This window comes from Onychomys torridus, chromosome 10, assembly GCF_903995425.1.
Source record: "Onychomys torridus chromosome 10, mOncTor1.1, whole genome shotgun sequence".
In the NCBI taxonomy this organism is placed as follows: Eukaryota; Metazoa; Chordata; class Mammalia; order Rodentia; family Cricetidae; genus Onychomys; species Onychomys torridus.
Genome location: NC_050452.1, coordinates 28,185,796 through 28,212,440, shown reverse-complemented (window position 1 = coordinate 28,212,440; position 26,645 = coordinate 28,185,796). Strand labels below are relative to the sequence as shown.

Below are 26,645 nucleotides of genomic sequence, written 5' to 3'. Positions count from 1 at the left end.
GTGGAGGCTCAGGGCTGACACCAGGAATCTTCCTCATTCTTACATCTCATTCTCTGAGGCAAGGTCTTTTACTCAGACTCAGAGCTCACTGATAAGGCTAGCTAGCCTCCTCAGCCAGCTTGCTGTGGTATTCCCTGTATCAGCTTTCTGAGCTGAAATACAGATGGGCCAGCATGACCACCCAGCATTTATGTGGGTTCTAATCACAGGAATTCTAAGAATTCAAATTCCAGTTTTCATGCTTGCATGGCAAACCCTTTTTAGCCACTGAGCCATCTCCCCAGCACTTGTAGCCAAATTTAAATGTTTTTAACTTTGTGGGATCTGTTCTCTCCCTCCACCTTTACATGGGTTCCAAGAATCAAAGTTGACTTATCAGGCTTATATAGCACATGCTTCAGACACTGAGCCATCTGGCCAGCCCACCAGTAGCTGAAATGATGGTGGCAAACACCTTTATTTGCTGAGCCAATGTATAAGCCCAAGTTCAGCAGGTTCACACAAACCAAATACCATATCATCCAGCCAACGAACTCCAAAGTTTATCAAATTTACTTGAAAATTTATGTCTATACTAAATCCTTGCATAAATAAATATGATGGCAAATTATTGCTAAAACATGGAAGCAACCAAGATTTTCTTCATTGGATTAATAAACTATGATGTATCCACACAGAGAAATATTTTTCAGTGATAAAAAAGAACAGTCTTTAAACCATAAAAAGACATGAATGAGGAGCTAGCTCAGTGGTAAAGAGCACTTGCTGTTCTTGCAGGAGACCCAGGTTCAGTTCCTAGCACCCATGTGGTGGCTCACAATTATGCATAACTATGTGTAACTTGGGAATCTGACAATCTCTTCCAACCTCCACTGGTACTTACAGACAGGCAAAACACTCATACACATAGAATAAAATAAGAAATCTTTAAAATTAAAAAAAATGATTGAATCAGTTGTGCTGAAAGGTGCCTGTATCCCTAGCATTTGGGAGGCAAAGATAGAAAGATGGAGAGTTGAAGCCAACTTGGTTGCATATGGAGACCTGCCTGACTAGAAAAGATCTAAGTTTATAGCAGTGATGGGTCATGTTGGTGGAGAGTTGATGTGATGGTGGTGAGGACATGGTCTTTCTCCAGAAAAATGAGATTAACTGTGGAAACCCATCCTGTAGATAACACAGCTCATAGACTGGAGGCCTAGGCAGAATAAAAGAGGGGAAATGACTAAAAAATAGCCAAGTGTTGGCATCCCCATTTCTCAGCTTCCGGGCCAACCATGCTGGAAACTATTGAGCTCCATCATGCCCTTGCTAACATGTCATGATGCAATGAACCCTCCGAGATTGGGAGCCAAAATAAATCTTTCCTTCTATAATTTTTTTAAGCAGGTTTTGTGGTCACAGTGACACAGAAGTGACTAGCACAGTGTGATTGCCTTAACTTTTGACTCTGCTTCTTGACCTACTTTTCATGTGTATAGTATAGACAAGAAGAAAATTTAAGAGCAATTTTATAAAGAGAGGCCTAGAATACTGCCTCATTCAGTGTGGAAATCAGTGCCAACAGCAAGGTCCTGTGGACAGCTTGTGTCCTGACACCACAGGACAAGGATGACATCTCACTTCTATGACAATCTTCCTAAGAACACAATTCCACTGCTACTGTGAAGAAAATGCCAGACAAATCCCAACCTTTTAGAGGGTGGGGTTTCCTACCTAACTAACCCTCCTCAAAATTGAAAAACATGATGAGAAACTGACAGCCAGGAGGACCCTAAGGAGACATGATGACTTATTGTCACATATGAAAGAGATTGTGTTTTAAAAATGCAGTAAGAACAAAGCACAGAGCTTAGAGGATGGTAATGCCCTCAGTCGGTTTAGTTGTGGCAAACTTCAAGATGCTCACTAGGTGAAACTGGATGAGGACATGTGACAACTCTTCTGTCTTTACAACTTTGCTCTAAAAACAAAACATTTATTTTTCTTTAAAAGCCACTCCACACAATAGACAATTCCATGGATGTTTCTGGTATTTATAAAAAAAAAAAAAATACATATTTTTAGGAGTTGATTTATTTAGTTTTACTAGCTTTGCTCTGTAGACATACTGGGGACACTTCACAGAAGCAATTCTGGTTGAAATACTTTTTCTTGTTCAGTGACTTTCATATTCTTCTAGCGTTGATTGTAGGGCACAGCATTTCTCTGCTTGTACTCATAGCTGACACTGGTGATTCCTCTTGTCCTGTCAGCTCTAAAGGCATTGATTACTGGCTGAAGTCCTCTGCTAAAGTGGGTCCCTCACTCCCATTCATGCCTCAACAAGTCATATTGGACCGAGTATCCATCGCAAGGTATCAAAACAGAAGGTGCCGCTCAAGTCATCCTGTCAGTAGTAGTGGAAGAGGAAAAGCTAAAGTCTTGTCTTCCAGGAAAGAAAAGAAGTTCCTTCTCAGGATAACAATCTTCCATATGACCGAAAGACAAGATGTATATTTTAACTTTTCCTGGGATGGTTAAAATGCACTATGTAAATTAAATATTTGGTGAACTTTCTATCATACTATTATTTGATATATTGTAAAAACAAAACCTTCCTTTGTAATTCATCTAAGCACAATAAACTAAACTTCCTCCTTTCTCAGGACTAATAGAAAGCCCATGTATTCCCTTTATTTTGGTAGAACAGCTGTCATTAAAACGACCATGCTGTGTTCTGTAGGACATAATGTTAGAACCTGAGCACCTATTTGCTGGTTGGTCCCAATCATCCAGTGCTTTCCCAGAGCTGTCAGCAGGGTGTGTTTACTGCAGTTTGGCTTTATGTTGGGCTGACTCTGATAGAGGGGTAGGTAACACAGGCCAATTTTATACAGCTTTAGACAGTGAAATTACTCAGAATGAGTAAGCCTTGTACCTGCTATTTACTGTGCTGAAAAACAATCCCCTTTCCTAGTTAGTTTAGAATTTCAGTGTCTGTATGGGACATAGTCAGTCTGAATGAATATTTTGTCATTGCCCTTTTCTGCTCTATTATGTTGTTACTGTTTTAAAGCCCTCTATCCCATGAATGCTAGGTATTAATTGTTTTGGATTTTTATTTTGTTTTCTTTCTGGAGCTGAGGACTGAACCCAGGGTCTTGCGCTTGCTAGGCAAGTGCTCTACCACTGAGCTAAATCCCCAACCCCTGTTTTGGATTTTCAAACAAACCTTGCTTTCCTAAGACAATTCTCTCTTGGTCATGATATATAATCCTTCTTCTATGTTACTGGATTTGGTTTATTAATAATTTGTTAAGAATTATTGTGCCTATGTTTAAGAATGTTGGTTAGCCTTTTCTTCCTTCTGCTTTCTGGTTTTAGTACCAGGATGTCACTGATTCCATATGAAAACTCCTCACTCTTCAGTTCTGGAAATACCTTTTAGTGTCAGGGTGCTTTTCTGTCTGTTTTGTAGGTTTACTTTAGTAGTTTATATTTTGTGTCTATGTGATTTGCAAACAAAATTCCAACATAAGCTTTTCTTTGCATTACTTTAAATCAAATGTTATCTTAATCAAGTAAATAATCTTTTTTGTTTATCCTTTGAAAAATTCATGCATGTACATAAAATATGTTAATCATATCCACACCCCATTTCACCAATCCAAATTCCCCTAGGACCTCCCAACATCTCCTTCCAATTTTATGCCTCGTTTTAATTTTATTTTTAACCCATTGATTCCAATTAGTGATGCCAAATGTTCATGGATATGTGGTCATCCACTGGAGCATAAGTAACCTACCAGTGGACACTTTACCCATAAAGAAAAATGACTCTCTCCTCCCCATCAGCCATCAACTGCCAGCAAGAGGTGAGGCTTTAGTAGCCTCTCCCCTATCGATGTTAGAAATTTTAACTGATCTTATGCAGTTTCCCTGCCAACCTGGGTTTTGTTTTGTTTTGTTTTTCAAGACAGTGTTTCTTTGGTAGCCTTGGATGTCCTAGAACTAGCTCTGTAAATAAGGCTGGCCTCAGACTCACATAGGTCCACCTGCCTCTGCCTCCTTGGTTCTGGGATTAAAGAAGTGTGCTTGAGCTGGAATTTTAATTGGCTTGATCTCATGCAGGTCTTGTGCAGGTCACCACAACTGTTGTGAGTTCCTATGTGCAAGGAAGATGAAATACTTGCCCCATACCTTTTGTGTTTTTGTGAGACCTAAAAGGGTCACCTGCAAATGGATTTTAATGGTCAGTATCTGACACAGTATAATTCATCATACCTAGTCAGTGGGTCAAGACTAACTAGTACCTAGAAAACTCCACTATCAGACAAAGTAGCCTGTTGTTCACTATACTGCCAAGCATAGGAAGATGCAATGACAGAAATTCTCATTATTTGAATAGTGGAAACAGGATGGAATATGGCTGTTATCTATTATTATTATTATCATCATCATCATCTACTGTCATTACCCTGGTAAAGGTGGAAAGCCAAGGTACTCAAGAAAATCCCCTGAGGGCTTGTAAGTGATACCACCACTGTTAGCCATAAGCTAAGGCCAAGGCAGGTACCAAACAGTAGGAGCAGGAGTGGGGCTGCACAAAGCTGAGACCAGAACTTTCATTTTAAAGTGTGGTGAGGATTTTGTTTTCTTGTGCTTTTAGGCAGTACAAAAGATGAATCCTCTGACCTTGTACATGATCATTAAGTACTATATTCCAGCTTAAAGAGTGCTTTTAAATTAAAATATAATATACAGATTTCCTAGAAATCTAACTTTAGCATATTACATGGACTTTTAAAATTAAGAAGGTTCATAATTTGGGCTACTGTCCAGTCATTGTATGTATTACAGGCTCACACAGGCCAGAGTCAAAGCTGTTCTCACACTTGTTAATTGTGATTAGTGGTGTCTCCATTGAAACTTTCACATTAGGCATTTGTATTATATGCTAATATGCTTAGGCATGGCATATTGGCATTATATATTTAATAAAATACTATGTATTTTAAATACTCTTGAATGGTACAGATTAAGTTAGGAGTAGATATTTCAACTAAAGCTATTATCTTATTAACAGAATATCCAAGGTATCTCCAAGCATCCAATTCAGATTTCTAAGCCTCGGAATTTTAAAGGTAAGACATTGCTTCCTGTCTTGCTAAAAATCTAGGAGCATTTCTTAAAACCAAGAAGTTTTTATAATTACTTTCTTACAATGTAATACTATACTTTCCTGAAGTGTTCCTCTGTGTTTGCATGACCAGTATTTAAACCTACATTGAAAAAATAAAAAGCAGCTGAAGTGATATAGTACCTCCCTTTTAGCAGTTTTACACATTAAAATAGATGGTAATTATACCAGGGAAATATCTCCCTTCCCACCATCCTTCCCCCACCAACTTCCCAATAAAGAACAAACAAAAGCACACACGACAGCACTGGCTTTTAATAAAATCTAAAGTTTTCTGGTGGTGTTTACAAAAGCATATGAAAAATCTTCTTTCCTTTGAGCTATCCCACTGTAATGCTGATGGTCATATTTCTAAAAAGGAGAAATCCTCATCTGGTAAAGAGTGCTAGGATGTCCACTCCCAATAACCCATGACCGTGTCTGTCCTGCTGCTTTGCTGTGGGCATTGATCAAGGAGGCACAATAATGCCACCAAAGCCAAGAGCGCTCCTTTCTAAATACACAGTCACCTTGAGCAGGAACAAGAGGAAACCACAGCATCCATGCCTCACTGCCCTTCTGTGGTGTCTCCAGTGGGAACCACATCGCTGCTTGGCCTCAGCATAGATCTTCCAGTCAGTGAAGCTCTCTCCAGTGCTTTGGGTGTCAGTGTCTGACTCTTTCCTTTCTTTATCAGAACTCTAGACAGAACAGAAATTTTTATTATCTTCCAGTGCTATTTATTTTGTAATTGTATTAATAGAAGTAGTCACAAAATTAAAAATCTAGACTTTTATTTGTGTATGATATTAAAATAACTTTGTATGAAGAATTGCTGCAAGTCAATTGACAGTGAAACTCACTACATGCTTTTGAAATGACAATTCAGGTAAAGAAGAGGAGACTGTCACCATATCCCCAAGAACCCTGTTTGTTTCCTCTGAAGGCCACACCTTCCTGGCAGCAGGTACATGCATGGGATGGTGGAGGGATGCCACTTTCACTATAGCTCACTTTGTGCATTTTCATGCAGTTTAAATATTTACCAACTAAATAATGCAAAGATGCATGTAGAACTCATTCTTGCAAATAAATCCTAAAGCAAACAATTGTATGAAGCAAAAATTTCTTACACACTTTAAATAATAACAGGTCTTTGGCTTTTAGGGTCCCCTCATTTTGCAGGCATAGCTCATTCAATCTGCTTCCTCCTCCTTTGCCCTCCCCTATTCCCTCCCCTTGCTGACTCAAGCAGCCCTGCTAGCCACTGAGCCCCTGTACTTCAAGCCCCTGCAGCCCTCCCTTTTCCCCTCTTCTGTCTTTGTTCATTGTAATTTTCTTGAGGACTAGAAGCAGGGGAGCTGACCACCCCACATCATCAGCTTTCTTCATACACACTACTCTCTACCAAACCATACCTTGATCCAATTTTTTCATTTCTGTCCCTCTGACATACCAAATGATTTACTCAGAATGTCTCCTAGAATGTAAGTTCCATGGAAGAAGGGCTATGTGTCTATATTGTTTATTAACACACCCCAGTGGGATCCTGGCACACAGGAGGCCCTTCATAAAATCAATGTGGATATAGTTAATGAATGAACACTGCCCATCCCTTTGCTGACCTTGCAAGAGGGAGAACAGGTCTATAGAATTGCTGGCATAGAAAAGAGCCAATAGTCCAAAGGCTAAGGCAGTCTGGCAGATGGGAAGAGGTGTGTTGACCTTGAGCCCAATGGGGGGTGCAGTCTGAGAGTGGCTTGGGGTGAATCAATGATGGGGGTACCATGGGTAAATTCAAAATTGACTGAGAACTCTGTCTCACAGACTTTTCACAGATTGAATTGCGCATTCTTGCACATTTATCTGGGGATCCAGAGCTTTTGAAGTTATTCCAGGAATCTGAAAGAAATGATGTATTTTCTACCCTGACTTCACAGTGGTAAGATAACAAAGGACAGTGTTATCAGATCTGCAGGAATGCTGACATGATTTTAAAAGTCTGAAGTTATTCCAAAGCTATTTTCATTAGAAAGAAGTTAAGTGTTTCTCTAGTAGTTAATTGTTTTGAAAAGAAGAGTATATGACTAGGATGCCAAACGCTTCCTAATTATGAAAGAACTGATGACCTGTCCCACTAAAAACAAGTGTAAAAGGGATGAAACACAAGTGCCAGTCACAGGAGAAGGAGCTCAGGTGCTGGACGTGTGATCTGTGGGACTCCTATTAGAAGGCCATTGTCCCCTCTGTGCCTCCTAACCCTTGCCGTTCAGAGGGCAGGGACATATGGGCCTCAGGTGGCAGCCCCCAACTCTGTAGCTCACTCTGTTGGAATTCCAGTAGCCAGTGACTTCAGGTTTTGTTGAGGTGTACCTCTCTGCCTTTGGAGTCTACCTATTTTTCTGAATCACCATTCTTGGGCACTAACGTTTCTTCCTCCCAGTGCAAGACCAGCTAGCTGCCAGGCAGGTGGACAGAGCAGGTACAGGGTTCTGATCTCACATATCTCTCTGACCTGGGGTAACAGGGGGTTCCATGGAACTCACTGCAATCATCTATGACACCTCACTTTCCAAGCAGAATAGTGCTGTCCAGTTAAAGGAGGTCAACTGGCTCTGCTCTGATAAGGAAAAACGAGACTGTAACTAGCTTGGTTCATGAGAGAGGCTCATATAAACAGATATGTCACTGCAGCAGAGAGTCGGGATTAAGAGAAGGAACAGGGTAGCTGCTGGTGGGAGACCCCTGCCTCAGCTGTTACTATCCCCTCTCTGCAGCACAGGTGCTAACTTCTCACCGTAAGCCTCTTCCATCAAACTGATCCCTGTGACTTACTCCTTTTCCCTCACCTTCATCTCACCTGTCAACTGCTTCTGTCAGGAGCTTTCCAGAAAGGGTGTCCCTGGTCTCAGAAGGCCCTGCACTTGCCTCTCAAGTACTCATTTCTGTTGTCAGTCTTCCTGGCACATGACCATCATGGGGTCAGGACTGTACACCTCCAGATTAGGCACCAGCTGCTGTGGCCCACTTACTGGTCTTCTCTGGCTAGTCCAGCACACTGGTGTCTACTTTGCTCAAGCCTCTTTACTTTGTACTCAGGAACGCCCTTCCCTAGCTTCATCAAAGCATGCCCTGCACTCATGACTTCAAGAGCCCTCTTTGACACACCAACCTGACTTTCCCCAGCTCAGTTGCTCCTAGTGCCTAACACACATATGCAATGTAGCATTAAGCTCTGAGTCTTGCAGAGCATCTGCTCAATGAGTGTGGGGTAAGTGGAGAGTGCAGAGTCTAGGCTACCCTATGCATTCACCAGAATACCAGGATCACATACTCTTATTTGAGTAATAAAAGTCAGGAAATATTTTATGTAACAGAGCTAGGGTTAAGGGTGAGAATATAGTACTGTATGCTAAGCTGAACTTGAGAGTGAGTAACCATGGAAATTCTGTTTGATGGGGCAGCAGGGAAATTGGTAGATATAAGGAATAACAGTGTGTGGTTGGAGTAAGAATGGCCACTATAGTCTTATATATTTGAATGTTTAGTCACTTAGGACTATGGCCTTGTTGGAGGAAGTGTGTCACTGGGGGTGGGCTTTGAGGTTTCAAAATCTCATACCAGGCCTAGTCTCTGTCTCTGTCTCTCTCTGTCTCTGTCTCTGTCTCTCTCTGTCTCTGTCTTTCTCTCTCTCTTTACCTGTAGATCAGGTTGTAGCTCTCAACTACTTCTCCAGCACAATGTCTGCTATGCTCCCTGCCATGATGACAATGGACTAAGCCTCTGAAACCGTAAGCCAGCCCCAATGAAATGCTTTCCTTTATAAGAGTTGCCTTGGTCATGGTGTCTCTTCACAGCAATGGAACAGTGATTAAGACAAACATAATCGTTATGAAGTAAAGTAAGGGGTTCTGGTTAGAAGTGAGGGATTTTACGTCATAGATGATGTGATCAGGAGCCAAGTCCAGCTTATAAGCATTAGCTAAGAGTCTTGCTACCTGCCACCTTCTAAGGACTTTCTTTCTGTCACCATCCTCTGCCCTCCTGCTCAGCCTCCTGACCTTTACCCTGACCCTCTGCAATGCTGTCCTTTAATACAAGTGACTCTAACCTGGCCAAGGCCCTCTCTCAGATGCTACCTTCCTTAGTCTTAATGCCACCAGAAGCACATTTGGTCCTCACTGGCCTGCTCTCATGCTCAGCTATCTAGCACCTCACTGTCCTGTGCCTTTCACACATATGGTGATGTCCTTTGTTTCTTCTCTTCACTACACTGAGATTCAAGGCCTACCTCTTCTTGACTCTGAGGTGCCACAGGCTGTAAGTGAAGCATCACTTAGACCCTCTCACCTCTGCTCAGCCTAGTGGCTGTCTTCTCTGGGATGAGGGTGCTTTTGCCTTCGCTCTGGTTGCTGTTTTAAGCCCTGGGTTATACCCACAGCCACTTCTCAATCTCATAGCCTAAGCACTGGAAAAACCCATGCAGTGGGAGTGATTGAGTCCATTTGAATCTCTATGTTCTTGACACCCGGTTATCAGCCTCTCCAAAGACTTATGTCCCACAGATGCCTGCTTGCCTCTGTCTCAGAAGCGGATGTCCTCTACCTAAGAGGCTAGAGCTCTGAAAAGCCACTCTGCCCATGTGCTATGTTCTGTTCTCCACAGCTCCCTCCTCAGAGTACAAGGGCACTTGAAAAGAAGCTTCATTCTCAAGAAGACAGTATCTTAAATGCCACAAACTACTAGAAACTAACTAAAATGAAATTGGTTCCTGATTATCCTGTAACTATTAAACAATTATATTTGTAACTTAAAAATTCCTGAAAAAGAAACCTCCATGTCTAGATAGTTTTGCTGAGAATTAACCAGGTCTGTGAAGGAGAACTGACATCAGTTTATACAAAATATAAGTAGGTGGATTGCTTTTCAATTCATTCTGTGAAACCAGTATAGACAAAGGAAATTAAAACCAGAGCAGAGTGAAGACTAATGTTACTCATGAATTTAGTGGAATGTAGGCAAAAAAAAATTCCACAAAAAACCAATAGAAGCTCAAATCCAACAGTGTATAAAATTATATACTATGTCCAAGAGAGATCTACCCCAGCAGTGGAACAGCATTTCAGCTTGCAAAATTCTATCAGTGTAACTTGTCATAAAATCAAGCTAAAGAGTAAAAATAATAGGATCATGTTAGTTGTTGCAAGCTAAATTCAACATTCAAGATAAAAATCCTCAACAAGTTTTAAATAGAAGGAAACAATCTCAATTTGATTAAAAAATTGTTTATTTTGCCAGGCGTTGGTGGCGCATGCCTTTAATCCCAGCACTCGGGAGGCAGAGGCAGATGGATCTTTGTGAGTTCAAGGCCAGCCTGGTCTACAGAGTGAGATCCAGGAAAGGCAAAGCTACACAGAGAAATCCTGTCTCAAAAAGCAAAAAAAACAAACAAAAAAATGTTTATTTTTATGAAGCTAAATGGTGTTTAGTCTTTTTATTTTGGTTTTGTTTGTTTGTTGTGGGTAGGTTGTTTGTTTGGTTTGGTTTTTGGGGTGTTTTTTTTTCTTTTCAGTGTTTCAAGACAGGGTTTCTCTGTGTAGTTTTGGTGCCTGGCCTGGATCTCACTCTGTAGACCAGGCTGGCTTCAAATTCACAAAGATCTGCCTGACTCTGCCTCCCGAGTGCTGGGATCAAAGGCATGTGCCACCGCCGCCTGGCTGGTTTTGTTTTTTTGAGACAGGGTTTCTCTCTGTAGTCCTGGCTATCCTGGGACTCACTCTGTAGGCCATGCTGGCCTCTTTTTTAAAAAAAAATATTTTTTATTTTATAATTAACTTAATTTCGTATATCAGCCATGGATTCCCCCTCACTCCACCTCCCCATTCTCACCTCCTCCAAGGCAAGGTCTCCCCTGGGGAGTTAGCCCAGCCTAGTAGACTCAGCAGAGGCAGGTCCAGTCACCTCTTCCCTACACTAAGGCTGAGCAAAGTGTCCCAGCATAGGCCCAGGCTCCAAAAAAGCCAGCCCATGCACCAAGGACAGGTCCCGGCTCCACTGCCTGGGGGCCTCTCAAACAGTTCAAACTAATTGACTGTCTCACTTATCTAGAGGGCCTGGTCCAGTTCCATGGGAGCTCCTCAGCCATTGGTTCACAGTTAATGCATTTCCACTAGTTTGGCATTTGTCCCTATGCTTTTTCCAATCATGGTTTCAATATCTCTCACTCATACAGTCCCTCCTCTCTCTCGCCAATTGGACTCCTGGAGCTCCATCTGGGGCTCGGCTGTGGATCTCTGCGTCTGCTTCCATCAGACACTGGATTAGAGTTCTGTCATGACAGCCAGGGTGTTCGGCCATCTGATCACCAGAGCAGGTCAGCTCAGGCACTCTCTCAACCATTGCCAGTAGTCTACAATGGAGGTATCTTTGTGGATTTCTGGATACCTCTCTAGCACTCTACTTCTTCCTATTCCCCTGGGGTCTTCATTCATCATGGTATCTCCCTCCCTGTTCTCCCATTTTGCTCCTGATCCAGCTGAGACCTCCTACTCCCCTAAGCTCTCTTGCCCTCCATTACCCCCAGTTTGCTCATGTAGATCTCATCCATTTCTCTGCTGTTGGGTGATCCTTGTGTCTTTCTTAGGGTCCTCTTTACTAGATAGCCTCCCTGGAGTTGTGAGTTGCAGTCTGGTTATCCTTTGCTTTACATCTAGTATCCACTTATGAGTATGTACATACCATGTTTGTCTTTCTGAGTCTGGGTTACCTCACTCAGGATGATTTTTTCTAGTTCCATCCATTTGCCTGCAAACCTCATGATGTCATTGTTTTTCTCTGCTGAGTAGTACTCCATTGTGTATACGTACCATATTTTGTTTATCCATTCTTCAGTTGAAGGGCATCTAGTTCTGGCAGCTATACCACTCTTGGGCATGTACCCAAGGAATGCTCAATCATACCACAAGGACACATGCTCAACTATATTCATAGCAGCATTATTTGTAATAGCCAGGCTGGCCTCTTAACTCAGAGATACACCTGCCTCTGCTTCCCAAGTGCTGGAATTAAAAGTGTGTGCCACCACCAGCCCCTGGAGCTAAATGGTATTTACTGGGGAAAGGTAGAATACCCCCCCTGGAATGAATAACAACTCATTAAAACTGCAAGAAAGGGTGAAGAAATAGCAGATAGATTGGACAGAATGAAACAAAACTTACCTATTTGCAGATAACATGATTGTTATCCAAAAAATATAACATAAGCAGGTTTGGTTTTATCACTAGAACTAACATATGAGTCCAGCAAAGTCACAAGACTCAGAATCAACACACAAAAATCATATCACATTCTTTTAAACTGACAACATGTAGAATGTGAAACTAAAACCAACATCATTTATGGGCTCTCTAGAGAGACTGCACCCCCCCCCCCCCCCCCCACACATGTTCTTTACTCTGGTGTGAAAACCATGTAGGTATAGGCAGACATCAGTTTGGAGTTCGATCACTTTCTATGCTAGTGCTGTGCAGTACGGTGCTCTCTCCACACTAGGGGTGTGGCAAGATGCCATCCTCAGACAGGCCTTCAGTTAAAGGAAGCTGCAGTATTCTGCCTTGCGCTGTGCTGCTAAGCCAGGAATACAGTACATTATTTTCAGTTTTAAATGGGCTTGCCAGGATGAAACCCATTTATAAGTCAAGTAGTAATCTGTCCTTAATTACTTAGTCAGCAAACATTTTATGCCTAAAATTAGAAAATGCTAAGGAAAAGAATCAAAGATTTAATATATCAAGAGACATACTGTGTCTGTAGTATGGGCAACTCAATAAACACATATCAGTCCTGCTAAATAGATCCATGTGTTTATATGGAGATAGATGATAGATAGATAGATAGATAGATAGATAGATAGATAGATAGATAGGATAGTGAAATTCTTTTTAAAGTCCAGGTAGTGTGTTTATACACATAGAGAAGCTTATCTAAAATGTATGTGGAAAGCATGGGGGGATGGTAATGCTAGATCAGCTAAAACAGTCACTTTACCTGGTAAGATTTAATATACAGTGATCAAGGGACAGTGATGTTGTAGAAAGCTGAAGACACAGATCAACAGAACAGGAATGACATACCAGAATAGTCCCTCACAGATATGTTCAACTGATTTTTGGCCAGGGTTTAATATGAGGCAGAAAATCATCCTCTTCAGATTTGTGTCAAGCTTATCACACATAAAGCTGATGTCTGCATTGGAAATTATATGTCTTTTCTGCATTTTATTAGCTTGTAATAGTTCAGTGAAGAACTTCCAAAATAAGAGGCTTTTAGTATTTGCATGAGGGTTGCTTCCAACCTTCACAGCAGTAGTAATCTGGCATTTGTGACTTATACTATAATTAGTTGCTGTGGAAATGATTTTTATGTTCTAAACAGAGGACCAGAATAGCACATGGTAAAAATGCAGATCAAATACACTTAAAAACTCCTGCATCCTATAAATGCTCTGTTATTCCAAAAGCAACGAGCAAAAAAAGCAAGTAATCAAAAATATGTAATAACATTTTTCAAAGTAGCAACAATTACCTAGGAAAACTTTGGAGGCTGAATAGTTACATATAAAGATGGGGTTTAGAAGAAATCATGGAGATCACTTGTGAGGCCCCAGCCAGTGCTGGAATGTAGCAACGATGAAAAAGACAAGACCAGAAGAGAAAATCCCCACAGGATATCATAGTTAAAACACTAAGTATATATAACAAAGAAAATGTATTGAAAACTGCAAGAGAAAAAAAAAAGATGTCACATATAAAGGAAAACCCATCAGAATAACAGCTTATTTCTTCGTGGAAACTTTAAAAGCCAGAAGAGCCTAAAGCAATGAACTCCAAGTCCTAAAAGACTATGACAGCCAACCTAAAATAATATATCCATCAAAACTATCTTCCATGATTGAAGGAGAAAGAAAAATTCCCCATGACATAAACAGCCTAAAAAATATATCCAACAAACCAAACCTAAGAAAATACAAGAAGCAGTGTTGGGGGCTGAAGAGAGGTGTGAGCATAGAAGAGAGACTGGAAAGAAATACAAAGCCATTTATTAAAACACAGTATGCCACTGAGCACACAAACAACATCACAAATCGACAACACAATGAATACAACTAATACATTTCAATAATAATTTTAAATACCAATGACTTCAATTCTCCAATCAAAAGACACTGACTGAATAGATCAAGAAACAAAATCCATCTATCTGCTATCTACAAGAAACATATCTTAGAGCTGGGTAGTAGTTGTACACACCTTTATAATCCCAGCACTTGGGAGGCAGAGGCAGGTGGATCTCTATGAATTCAGGCCAGCCTGATATCCAGAGCAAGTTCCAGGACATTCAAGGCTACACAGTGAAACCCTGTCTTGGAAACAAACAAAGACATCTTACTTTTAAAGATAGGTACCACCTTAGAGTAAAAGGATAAACAAAGTACTCCAATCAAATGGGACTCCAAAAGTGATAAGCCTTTAAAGAAAAGAGCCCATGGAAAGTGACTCTGATCCCTGGAGGAGGGAGGAGAGACCATCTAAACTTCTAATTAACTTGTGGCCTAGCATGGCGTCAACAAAGAGCATTCTGGACCTCAGCTTCCAAGGGTCAGGGCAGGGCAGAAAAACTGAGAGGATCTCTACCCATTTCAAGTGTTCTAGCCTGTTTGAGTCAAGATACAGAAAGCCAGGCTAGAACTAGAGGGCAAAGTGACTTTTTAGACACCCAGAAATTTGCAGTTGGTTTGTCAAGGGAGAGAGATCTGAAAAGCTGACAGCTGGGCTGGGAAGCTCTAAGGAATCCTTTATCTGGGTAGTTCTCTTGCTTTAGACCCTATAGAAGGACAGTTTCTGGGCCCACTCACAAAGCAGTTCAAACCAGTAGAGATCTGCATCAAACTACCATTGCAATCAAGTCCAGACCCAACCTAACCACAGATCAAGTTGACTTTGCTCCCAACTTTGTAGCCTGACAGGAGTAGTGTATCTTTTATAGGAAGTAAATGTTGCTTCAGTACCCACTGTTATTTTCTGTAAAAATGTACAGTATATAATAATTTAAATAAATGAAAACGCCATGTAGTGGTGGCACATGCCTTTAATCCCAGCACTCTGGAGGCAGAGCCAGATGGATCGAGGCCAGCCTGGTCTACAGAGTGAGATCCAGGACAGATACCAAAACAACACAGAGAAACCCTGCTCTAAATAAATAAATGAATAAGCAAGCAAGTAAATAAATAAATAAATGGAAACAAGAAATTTGCCCTGTGACCAAGAAACAAACTTCTATGATTCAACAGAAGTCAGCCAAAGGAACAGTCCAAACATACAGCTTATTGAAGAGCATTCTTAAAAATTGTACTAAAGATGCCAATGTGTGAAGCACTTCATAGTTGATGGCCTCTGGAGGCATGGTGAGGGTGTCGGGGGTGGCGGGGGGGGGGGGGGGGTTTAGTTTTGTTTAAAGGTGTGGTCCCTGGGAGTTGGACCATGCTCCAGTGGACAACCCAACACCCATGAGTATATGGGCAGCACAAATTGGACTTGGTGTTTTTTTTTAAAAAGGGCACAAAAATGGGAGGGTAGGAATAAGAAATGAATGTGATCAAAATACATTGTATGCAATTCTTAAATAATTAATAAAATATTATATTAAAATGGGTTGATGATTTAGCTCAAGTCTCTGGGTTCAGTCCTCAGATCTGAAAAAAATACATATTATATTATACTAAAAAATATGTAATCCTAGCATTCAGGAAGCAGAGGCAGGTGGCTCTCTGTGAGTTCAAGGCCAACTGGGTCTACATAGTGATAGTCTGTCTCAAAAAACAAAAACAAAATACCCAACTAAGTATGTGGATGAAAAGTGCTAAGATGTGAAGAACTTTAAGAGATACATAAACATCGTAGAAAGGGATGAGATCATTAGAGTGAAGAACACCATATCAGAACAAGAATCGAAAATGCAGCTTAGGTCAAGCGTGGTGGCACACGCCTTTAATCCCAGCACTCAGGAGAGAGAAGCAGGTGGATCTCTGAGTTCAAAACCAGCCTCGTCTGCATAGTGAATTCCAGTCCAGCCAAGACTACATAGTGAGACCCCCATCTCAAAAAGAAGAGGGAGGAGAAGAAGGGAAGAGAGAGGAGGAGAAATGCAGCTTAGGAAAGAATCCATGAGTCTATACCAGCACACAGAAACAAGAAGGAGATACAAAGAGGAAAAAATATGGACCACTTAAAACCCATACATGGGAGAAAATAAAATAGGTCAACTTTCACAAGGAGAGGAAAGAATGAAGGCAAAGTATAATAAATATGGCTGAAAACATTCAAATATTGATTAATGATAATAATTCACATACCCAAAAAGCTTTAAAACATCCTAAATATTTAATACAAAGAAAGTCACACAATAGGCACATTATTAAAGTAAAACTTGTAAAACCCGAAGACAAAAAGAAAATCTTAAAAACCAACAACAGAAGGGAAGACATGGCAAAGGAACAAGGGTGTAATTACAGCAAAACCAGAGGCAAAAGATGGGAGGTTAGCAGTGGGGGAGTGCTGGGACAGCCTGGGGTTCTCTACTAGACAGTGACGAAGACTAGAGCAAAACAAAGACAGTTTCAGACATGCAGACTGCTGAAAGTTTGTCTGAGAACTGCTGCACTGCTTGGACGAATTAAAAGTTCTTTGGGCTGAAGAGAAACAAGATCACACAAAGCCCCGAGTCTTCAGGAAAGAATCGAGTACTAGAATGAGCAAAGATGAAACATGCTCATTTTTACTTTACATGACTTGTCTCACATGTTGTATGTTGCTCTAAGTGTGGTTTATATATAGTATTTGGGTTCTGCAGTATCTTTTTTTATGTTTAGAGCACAGTTAGAAGTAAAAGATAGACACTGAAAGCAGAAGGGGTTGGCGGGAGCACAAGTGGAGTTACTCTGCATGAGGCCTTACAGTGGCCGTGAAGCACTGGAGTGGTACTTAGAGGCAGGCGCTAAGGTCTTAAAGGTGCATATCTAACTTTCTAAGGTAAGGAAAGCCAGCTAAAATATTAATGGATGAAGTGAAATGAGGTATTAAAAACCTTGTGGTTCACCCAAAATAATTCAAGAAAGGAACAGAGAACAAAATGCAGATAGGATAAATAAAAACCAAATACTAAAATGGAAAGATTAAACTTAATAGTATCAATGAACATTAAATATAAATATATTTAATATTTTAATATATATTAAATATAAATAAGATGAAAACTTAAAAGGCACAAATAAATGTGTGGTGTGTATCGTGTAATTATAAATATATTATTATGCCTCCTACTACTCAAATGTGAGGATAGAGTAGTATTCAATACCACCAGCAAATAAAAACATGTGTTTTTATCTTTTTTCAAGAAATCTTCCCCTTAACACCTTGTGATTGCTGTATTGTTGGCCCAATGTCCCTTTTCTACTGGATAGGCAGAGGCACTCAGGCCCCAGAGGAGACTTTCTGCCCCACTGACCTTATGGAATCTGCATTGCTCTACCCAGCCAGGACAGAAGGAAAATTCATTCTGGGTCAGTGATCATTTGCACCAGAGCTAAATAATTGCTCTGTTCATGGAATGATGCTTCTCTTCCTTTGCTTGACCCCCTCCTTGTCTCTACTTCTCACACAGACTGTAAGAGCTTAGTAGAACAAGAATTCCACAGTCACACACTATGGATGTATAGCTTAGTTGGTAGAGCACTTGCCTAGCATTCATAAAACCCTGGGTTCAGTCCTCCGTAAACCAGGCATGACGGATTACTCTTATAACCCCAGCACTCAGGAAGTAAGGTAAGAAGATCAGCAGTTCAGTCATCTTCAGCTGTGTAGTAAGTTCGAGGCCAAGTTGGGATACAAGAGACTTTCTCTCTCAAAAAAGAGTCAACGAATCCCAACTACAGCAGCAATAACAAATTTGTGTATCATATTCAGTTTTTAAAAGAGAGAACTAAAATCAGGCAGATTATGGAACCCTGTAATTCCTCACTTTGGGAAAATCAGAAATTCAAGGTCATGCAATATATTTTCATATATCCTTTCATATATTTATATTTTTTCATAATTTTTAAATGTGAAACCAACAGAACTTGTCAGGCTAGATAAAAAGACAAAACCTAATTGTAGCACTCATTACAAGACAAGGAATAATTTGAAAACAAATGCTAAACATAAGAAAGCTAATGTGCTACACTCATGTCAAAGAAACAAAATCGGAACTGTTGCCAGTGACAAAACCAGACGTTTAGGAATGGTAAAAGATGGGTTCATCAGGAAGATGCAACAGTTCTAAATTGGAATGTGCCTAACTAAATAACCTTAAACTACAAAATACTTGGTGAAAGCTAGGCGTGGTAGCATACCTCTGTAATCCCAGCTCTCCAGAAACTTCGGCAGGAATATCCCAGATTCCAAGTTTGAGATTAGCCTAAGCTACATAGCAAGATTCTTCCCCAAAAAATAAAATACTTCATGCAAAAACTAAAGACAGAAATAGAAAGTATCTTTCATTCATTCACTAGGAAGGTCTTGTTGCTTTTCCCAGGAGGGAAATTTCTCTTGAAATATACATCAATAAATGTGCTGTACTGTATACTTTTGATTATAGTCCCCTCTCCCCCCCTTTGTTTTGTTTTTTGTTTCTTTTTTTGAGACAGGGTTTCTCTGTGTAGTTTTGGTGCCTGTCCTAGATCTTGCCTTGTAGACCAGATCTTGCTTTGTAGACAGGCTGGCCTCAAACTCACAGAGATATGCTTGCCTCTGCCTCCCGAGTGCTGGAATTAAGGGTGTGTGCCATCACCACCCGGCTCTAGTTCTCTTAATATACAGTTTATGCTGCTGGTGTCCTGCTATGCATTGTTAGACATTATTATTTCCAAGGCCCTTCAGAAGAAAGTTCCGCTGTATTCATTAATTGTAGCAAAGGACTCCTCAGGATTGATTCCATTTCATGGATCATTTTTTGTTGGTTTTTTTGTTTTGTTTTGTTTTGTTTTTTATTCATCCTTATCCTCCTAAACAGAATTGTTTAATATTCCAGATTCTTGGGGTTGGGGATTTAGCTCAGTGATAGAATGCTTGCCTAGCAAGCGCAAGGCCCTGGGTTCAGTCCTCAGCTCTGGGGGTGGGGGGGGAGAAATATTCCAGATTCTTCTATTAAAGAATTGGTTTAGGGGTCGGGAGAGATGGCTCAGTCAGTAAAATGCTTGCTGGATGAGGACTTGCGCTCAAAATCCCAGGACCCATGTAAAAAGCAGCCAGTGAATGGGGTGCCTGTAATCTCAGCACAGGAGAGACAGAGACAATCAGTGGAACTCACAGGCCAGCCATTCTAGCCCAATATCTGAGCTTCAAGTTGGTAAGAATTCCTGTCTCAAAAAGTGTAATGGAATTGGGCTGTGGTTGTGCATGCCTTTAATCCCAGCACTTAAAAGGCAGAGGCAGGCGGATTTCTGTAAATTTGAGGCCAGCCTGTAGATGGAGTTACAGGCCAGCCAGGACTACAAAGAGAAACTTGTCTTAAAAAACCAAAAAAAAAAAAAAAAGAAGAAGAAGAAGAAAGAAAAAGGATTTGGTTTTTTGTTGTTGTTGTTGTTTTTATTACTTTAAATTATGTATGTATGCACAGGTGTGTGTGCGTGCGTGCGTGCATGCGTGCGTGCGTGCGTGCGTGTGTGTGTGTGTGTGTGTGTACGAGTGCATGATTATGTGCATGTGAATGAAGGTGCCTGTGGATCCCAGAGGCTTTAAATCCCACTGGAGTTGGAATTACAGGAGGTTGTGAGGCACCTGATGTAGGTGTCAGGAACTGAACTCAGGTCCTGTGCAAGAGCATTAAATGCTCTTAACCACCAAGCCATCTCTCTAACCCTGTATTAGGAATCCTGAAAGAACCTTGGCAGAAAAGAAGATCAATCCTTACATGGTACTTTAAAGAGGGAATTATTTAGACAGCTGGTACACTGAGAAGTGTTGGAGACAGATTCAGCGGGAGCCACATGTCCAAGAAGGGCAAGGCAAGAGCTTGAGGTCCAAGGCAGCAAGGTCACAGCTACATAGGAAGGGCAAAAAATTTGACTTGTGCTTCCCACTTCCTGCACTCTGAAGGTACGTTGTTGGCTGAGCTTTGGAGGTCAGTGCTGCAGAAACAGTGCCCTGCAGAGGTCCAGAAGTACAGAACACAGCAGTGCAGAGCTCAAGAGAACGTGGTTACTCTTCATTGTCAACTGACTGGATTTTAAAATCACTGAGGAGACATACCTTTGAGTGTGTCTATGAGGGCATTTCTGTAGTTTAACTGAGGAGAGAGATTACCCTAAGTGTGTGCCATACCATGGCTGGAATCACAAACTAAATGAAAGGAGAAGGCAAGCAGAGCACCAGTGTGTTGGATAGTTTTATGTCACCTTGACACATGCTGAAGTCATCTGAGAGGAGGGAACTTCGATTGAAAAAAATGCCTCTATAAGATAGGGCTCTATGGGGGCTGGAGAGATGGCTCAGCGGTTAAGGGCCCTGGCTGCTCTTCCAGTAGGTCCTGAGTTCAATTCCCAGCACCCACATGGTGGCTCACAACCATCCTTAATGAGATTTGGTGCCCTCTTCTGGTGTGTAGGGACACATGCAAACAGAACACTGTATACATAATAAATAAATAAATATTTTTAAAAAAAGATTGAGCTCTACATAAACCTGTAGGACATTTTCTTAATTTGTGATCAATAGGGGACAGCCGAACCCATTGTGGGTGGTGCCATCCCTGGGCTGGTAGTCCTGGGTTATGTAAGAAAGCAGGCTGAGCAAGCCATGTTAAGCAAGCCAGTAAGCAGCACTTCCCCATGGCCTCTGCGTCACCTTTTGCTCCAGACTCCTGTCCTGTTTGAGTTCGTGTTCTGACTTCTTTCAATGCTGAATAGTGATGAAATAATGAACAGTGTAACCAAAGAAACCCTTTCCTCCCCAACTTGCTTTTTGGTCATGGTGTTTCATTGCAGCAATAGAAACCCTAACTAAGACAATAAGCATTCATATATTTCTACATCCTTATTGTTGTAACACGAATCTTAAATGTTTTTATTAATAAAAAAAAAAACCTCAGTGCCAGCTATTGAGATAATTCTGAAAGATCAGAGAGACAGAAAAACCACAGCAAACCTCACTTTGACAACTCCTCATCAGATCCTGTTTCCACAAATCCTCAGACTGAAAGCTTCTGAGTCTTCACCCAAATGGATCTCAGCTGAACTGCTGCTAAAAGCCTAAAAGCTTAAAAAGCCTCTAGTTCCTGGTCTTCACTTCTTATATACCTTTCTGCTTCCTACCATCACTTTCTGGGATTAAAGGCGTGTTTCTTTCCCAAGCAAGACATGAGATCTCAAGTGCTGAGATTAAAAGGTGTGTGTCACCATGCCTGACTGTTTCCAGTGTGGCCTTGAACTCTCAGAGATCTAGATGGATTTCTGCCTCTGGAATGCTAGGATTAAAGACATATGCCACCACTGCCTAACCTCTATGTTTAATATAGTGGCTGTTCTGTTCTCTGACCCCCAGATAAGTTTATTGAGGTGCACAATATATCAACCACAGATTGTGAACACAATGTGACCAGACATTTCTTTAATGCTGCCATCTCTATGCCTTCCCCACCATGATAGATTTCTATCCCCGCAAGCCATGAGCCAAAATAAACACTCCCTCCCTTAAGTTGCTTTTTGTCATATGTTTTTGTCACAACAAAATAATACAGAAAATTGGCACAAAGAGGCAGAGCTGAAACTATAAAAAACCTGACCATATAGCTTTGTAGGCCTTCAAAATTTGGCAGAATGAGGAAAAATATAGAACAGAAGACTAGAAAAGCCTAAAATACTGTAGGCAGAAGTTACTAGGCCATTCTAGTATGAGTGTGGAAGACATGGAGAGTGGAGGCCTGGCTCATGGGGTTTCTGAAGTGAAAAGGACTCTGTTGGAAACTGGGGTAGAGGTTACTCATGTTACATTTCTGACAAAGGATCTGGCTGCAGTTTATCTGTGTCCTGGAACTTTGAGTGCGGCTGAATTCAAAAATCATGGGCTAAGTCACTTGGAGGAAGCTTTAAGACAGCATAGTGTTTGAGTTAAGGCATGGCTTTTGTTCTCTACACTTCCTGGGGTTTAGAATGAGAAGTCAAAGCAGAAAGGTAAGAAAATGTGAAATTTGGGGAGCAAAGAAGTGAGTTTAAGGTCGCAGACAAGGGAAATGCAAAGAAAGCAGCTGTAACTGATAGAGCACTGATAAAGAGAAATCCGAGGTTCGGCGTTGGAACAACAGGAAAGATGCACTGGGAGCAAGACTCTGCCAATTGATGCCACCAGCTTCTGAAAATGCAGATCCATCAGAAAGGAGAGAGTGAACCAAGCAGCTGAAGGTTTTCTCTACTGGAAAACAACTGTCCCAGGAATTTTTTTTCCCTGTTCAACTACCAAGGCATACAGAGACTACAATAACTGTGGTGGAAGGGGCCAGACTCCATCTGGAGCTGGCAATAGAACTTGGCAGCACATCCCCTGGTGCTGGTTTGCTCATATGCAAAATACGTAAGTGAGGGGGTCATGGAGGCTTGTATCAAGCAGGATCAGACCCTGCAAGGACATCTGAGAAGCCACTGTATAAGCCTGTGAAAGTAACGCTTAAGTTGTAGTGAAGACCCAAGTGTATTGGAGATCTCAGGACATCTGCTGAGAAAAGCTGCAGAAATGAAATGGAACTGGCCCAAGAGGCTGTAGTGCTATAGGTGGTAAAACTTCTGGCTGAGACTGTCTGAGTCCACTGAATCCAGATGATGACACCAAGTGTCCAATTGTAGAGTATGGAGATGTAGGACTTGGTGTTTGCCTTGCCATGTTTTTGTATTGCTTTGGTCTGATCTTCTCTTGTTTGTCCCCATTTTGCCCTTTGGGAATGTTTACTCTGTGATATTATATATTGGAACTATGTAACTTGTTATTGTTATTATTATTACTATTATTATTGTTGTAATACCAGGGCTTATAGTTAAGAGATTGCCTTGAGTTTCAGAAGAGTAGACTTTTAAATAATGTTGAAACTGTTAAAACTATAGAGACTTTTGAAGTCGGACAGAGTGAATTTTGCATTATGAGGTGGCCATGAGTCTATGTGGGTGAGGGATGAAATATATGGTTAAAAAGTGATATATTTGGGTGTTAAGTTGATACAAAGTGGACTTGTGGTTAATCATCATGATTAACTTGACTGTATTTGGAATCACCTAAGAAACATACCTCTGGGTATATCTGTGAGGTCATTTAAAGAACAATTTCGTTGAAGAGGTAAGATCTACTCTCAGTGAGGATGGGAGCGTAGTGTAGAGTGGGGTTCCCAACTGAATGCAAAGAAGAGAGCCAGTGGAACACCAGCATTTGCCTTTCTGTGCTTCCTGACCACGGACACAATGTAATCAGTCGCCTCACATTTCGGCCACTGTGCTATCCTCTCAAACCACCAGCCTTACCCTTAACAAACCCTTAAATTGCTTTTGTCAGAGCAATGAGAAAGCAATTAACACAGGAACCCATAAGCCCCCTTCTCACGAAGCCCACGGGAGAGTGACTTGTACATACTCTGATGCACTTGTTCTACCCACCCTTAAATTGGAACTAGCCCTGTACTGCAGAAGTTGCCCTGCTTGCAGGACTGACATTATGGGAATAGGGTAGAAGGCAATGCCTCTAAGGGCAGGCAGCCTAGAAGAACCAAACTGAAAGAGAGTAGACAGCACCTTTCCACTCAACTAGTCACCACTCTAGTCTGCTTACTGGGAAGTAACAGCTAGAGATGGATCCTTCTCCCAGTGAGGGACCCCCAAGGTTATGTTCTAGGCTCTCTTCATATTCATGGCTCCCAGAAGATTCTCTCCCCAGCTTTGGTTCTCTCTGGGCTCCAGGTTAGCTATGCCATTTGCTGCTTGCATGGCTTCATTTTTAGAAAGGACTTTGCTGTTGTAGCCCAGGCTGTCCTTGAACTCTCTCAGTCCCCTGGCCTCTCAAGTGACTTTTCTGCCACAGGCCAACTACTTGAGTATAGAAACTAAGGTATTCTGTGAAGTTCAGAACCAGGAAAGTCACTGACACTGTGCCAGCCCTACTTGTTCTAGTGATGTAACAAACAAACACTGGAAAGTAGGAAGCAAGCTGTAATTTGGTGAAGACTGTGATTTCTGCCTAGGAAGCTGAGAGAATCAATAAAGGAAAAGCCCTTAACAGCACTTGGGTTCAGAAGCTAAACAGCTACAAATTAATCCACAGGGTCCAGCTCCCTAAACATAAACAGCCACCATTGTAGGGAGTGTAATGGGAAAAAAGGTACAGTGAAAAGGATAAACATACCTATGGTAATGTAATTTTGAAAAGGGCAAGATCCCTGGGAAAATTAGAAAAGCACAGAAAACAGAGAAAACGTGATTAAACCATCACCGCTTTTTACATTGACATAGAAATTTCCTACTAAACATGCCCAAGGATAGGTTATTTTTAGTGGCCTACAACTAATCTGCAGATTATGGTAAAGAGAAAAGTGTATAATTGTCATAAAAAATGTTTAGTAAGATGGAACTAACAAATATTAAAATATAAAGGCAAGATCACTAGAAAAGTAAAGTTCATAGATCCACACATGTATTAAAATTTAGTATGCAGTAAAGGGGATATTAATTTAATGAAAACTTAAGTGATTTGTTAAATAGCAACAAGCAGCAGTTTTTTGTTTTGTTTTGTTTTGTTCAGAGGTTTAACCCAAGATCTTTCCATGCTAGGCCAGCACTTTACCCGTGAGCTGCGGCCCCAGAGCATGCTGTGCTTTGCTTTGTTTCTCAAGCAGGGTCTCACAGTGTACTCCAGTCTGGCCTTGAATTAGAGATCCTCCTGCCTCAACTTCCCAGGTGCTGGGATCACAGGCATGTGCTACCCAGCAAACCATAGGTTTTTGTTTAATCCATCTTAGTGTAGGAAAAAATTACCAGGGACTGCCTTCTAGTTGAACAGCCAAGTCTCATAAGTTTGATATAGATCAGAAACTTTACCAGAGTCGCAGGAAGCTTTCAAGACCATTTTCACAGGACATAGTAACACATTTAACATCTGGGAGTCTTTCCAAGAGGAAATGTGTAACTGCAGGAACAAGAAGACCTCAGCAAGTACACTGCTCACCACTCTAGGACAGCAAAGCAAGGTTTGACGTGTCAGTTCCCCATTCTGCTTGGATCCATGGACCACATTCCCTTCTCCTCGGATACAGGCCAGGGGAGTAGCTCCTTCATTTCTTCCCTAAATGCCATTTTTAAACTATTAAGACTGAAGTTTTGAAACTAGACTGTAATTTTATGTTAGTATTAAAAGACAGTCACAGAGATCACTCTTGCTAGAAGAAATAGGGAGGAGTCTAAGAACATTGTACTGTGTTTGCTCCCATAAATGAGCAGCACACGAAGGTTTCTTTTGAGAGATTGTATGTGGATAGATAACTGTGGGGTGATTGTTGTGGTTCAGCATTATGAAGCTCATTGAGGAAGCTTGTCAAAACCATCAGAACTCACTGGCTCACTTCATTTTCATCATCATCATCATCATCATCATCATCATCATTATTGTTGGGGATTGGGGAAAGTCTAGCTAGATCCATGTTTTAGGTGAGGGAGATAGAGTGACAGGTAGTTAGAAAGCTTGGACACTCTATACACACGTGTTGAATTCATGCCTTCATCAGTTCCAGCCCCATCTTCTGCCTTGGATTGTCACTGGGACACATGAACCCACACATGCTGTGCATACATGCATGCAGGCACATAGAACTATTCCTTGCTTTTCATAGGTGTGTGGAACTCTCTTGTTTGCTGAACATCCTTCTCCTCTACTGTACAAATATATTTGCACTTTTTTCCTTTGGTTTGTTTAGTTTGTTTTTGTTTGTTTGTTTGTTTGTTTGTTTTTTGTTTTGTTTTTTGAGACAGGGTTTCTCTGTGTAGTTTTGCGCCTATCCTGGAACCCACTTTGTAGACCAGGCTGGCCTCGAACTCACAGAGATCCACCTGGCTCTGCCTCCCAAGTGCTGGGATTAAAGGCGTGTGCCACCACCACCCGGCCTTTGGTTTTTTGAGATAGAGCTTCTCTATGTAACAGTCCTGGCTGTCCTGGAACTTGCTCTGTAGACCAGGCTGGCCTCAAACTCAGAGATCCTCCCGCCTCTGCCTCCCAAGTGCTGGGATTCAAGGCATGTGCCACCTCCTGGCTCCTTTGCTTTATTTTAATGATATATCAGAAGGGAAAAGGATAGATGTGTCTTCTTTAACCAAATGTCCATCAAATGGCATTCAGAAAGGGGCTCTGTGTTTCACTGTGGTTGCTAG

General features: G+C 41.3%; 1 protein-coding gene across 2 annotated transcripts in view; it reads left to right on the top strand.

Moving 5' to 3' along the window:
- The window catches only part of Poln (DNA polymerase nu), a 158,282-nt gene that overhangs the window by 91,157 nt on the left and 40,480 nt on the right, over positions 1-26,645 (top strand). For both annotated transcript variants that reach the window (XM_036201016.1, XM_036201017.1), the window contains 3 exons: positions 5,069-5,126; positions 6,051-6,128; positions 6,989-7,103. In XM_036201016.1, the coding sequence (XP_036056909.1) occupies positions 5,069-5,126; positions 6,051-6,128; positions 6,989-7,103 (251 nt within the window). The remainder of the gene's footprint in view (positions 1-5,068; positions 5,127-6,050; positions 6,129-6,988; positions 7,104-26,645) is intronic.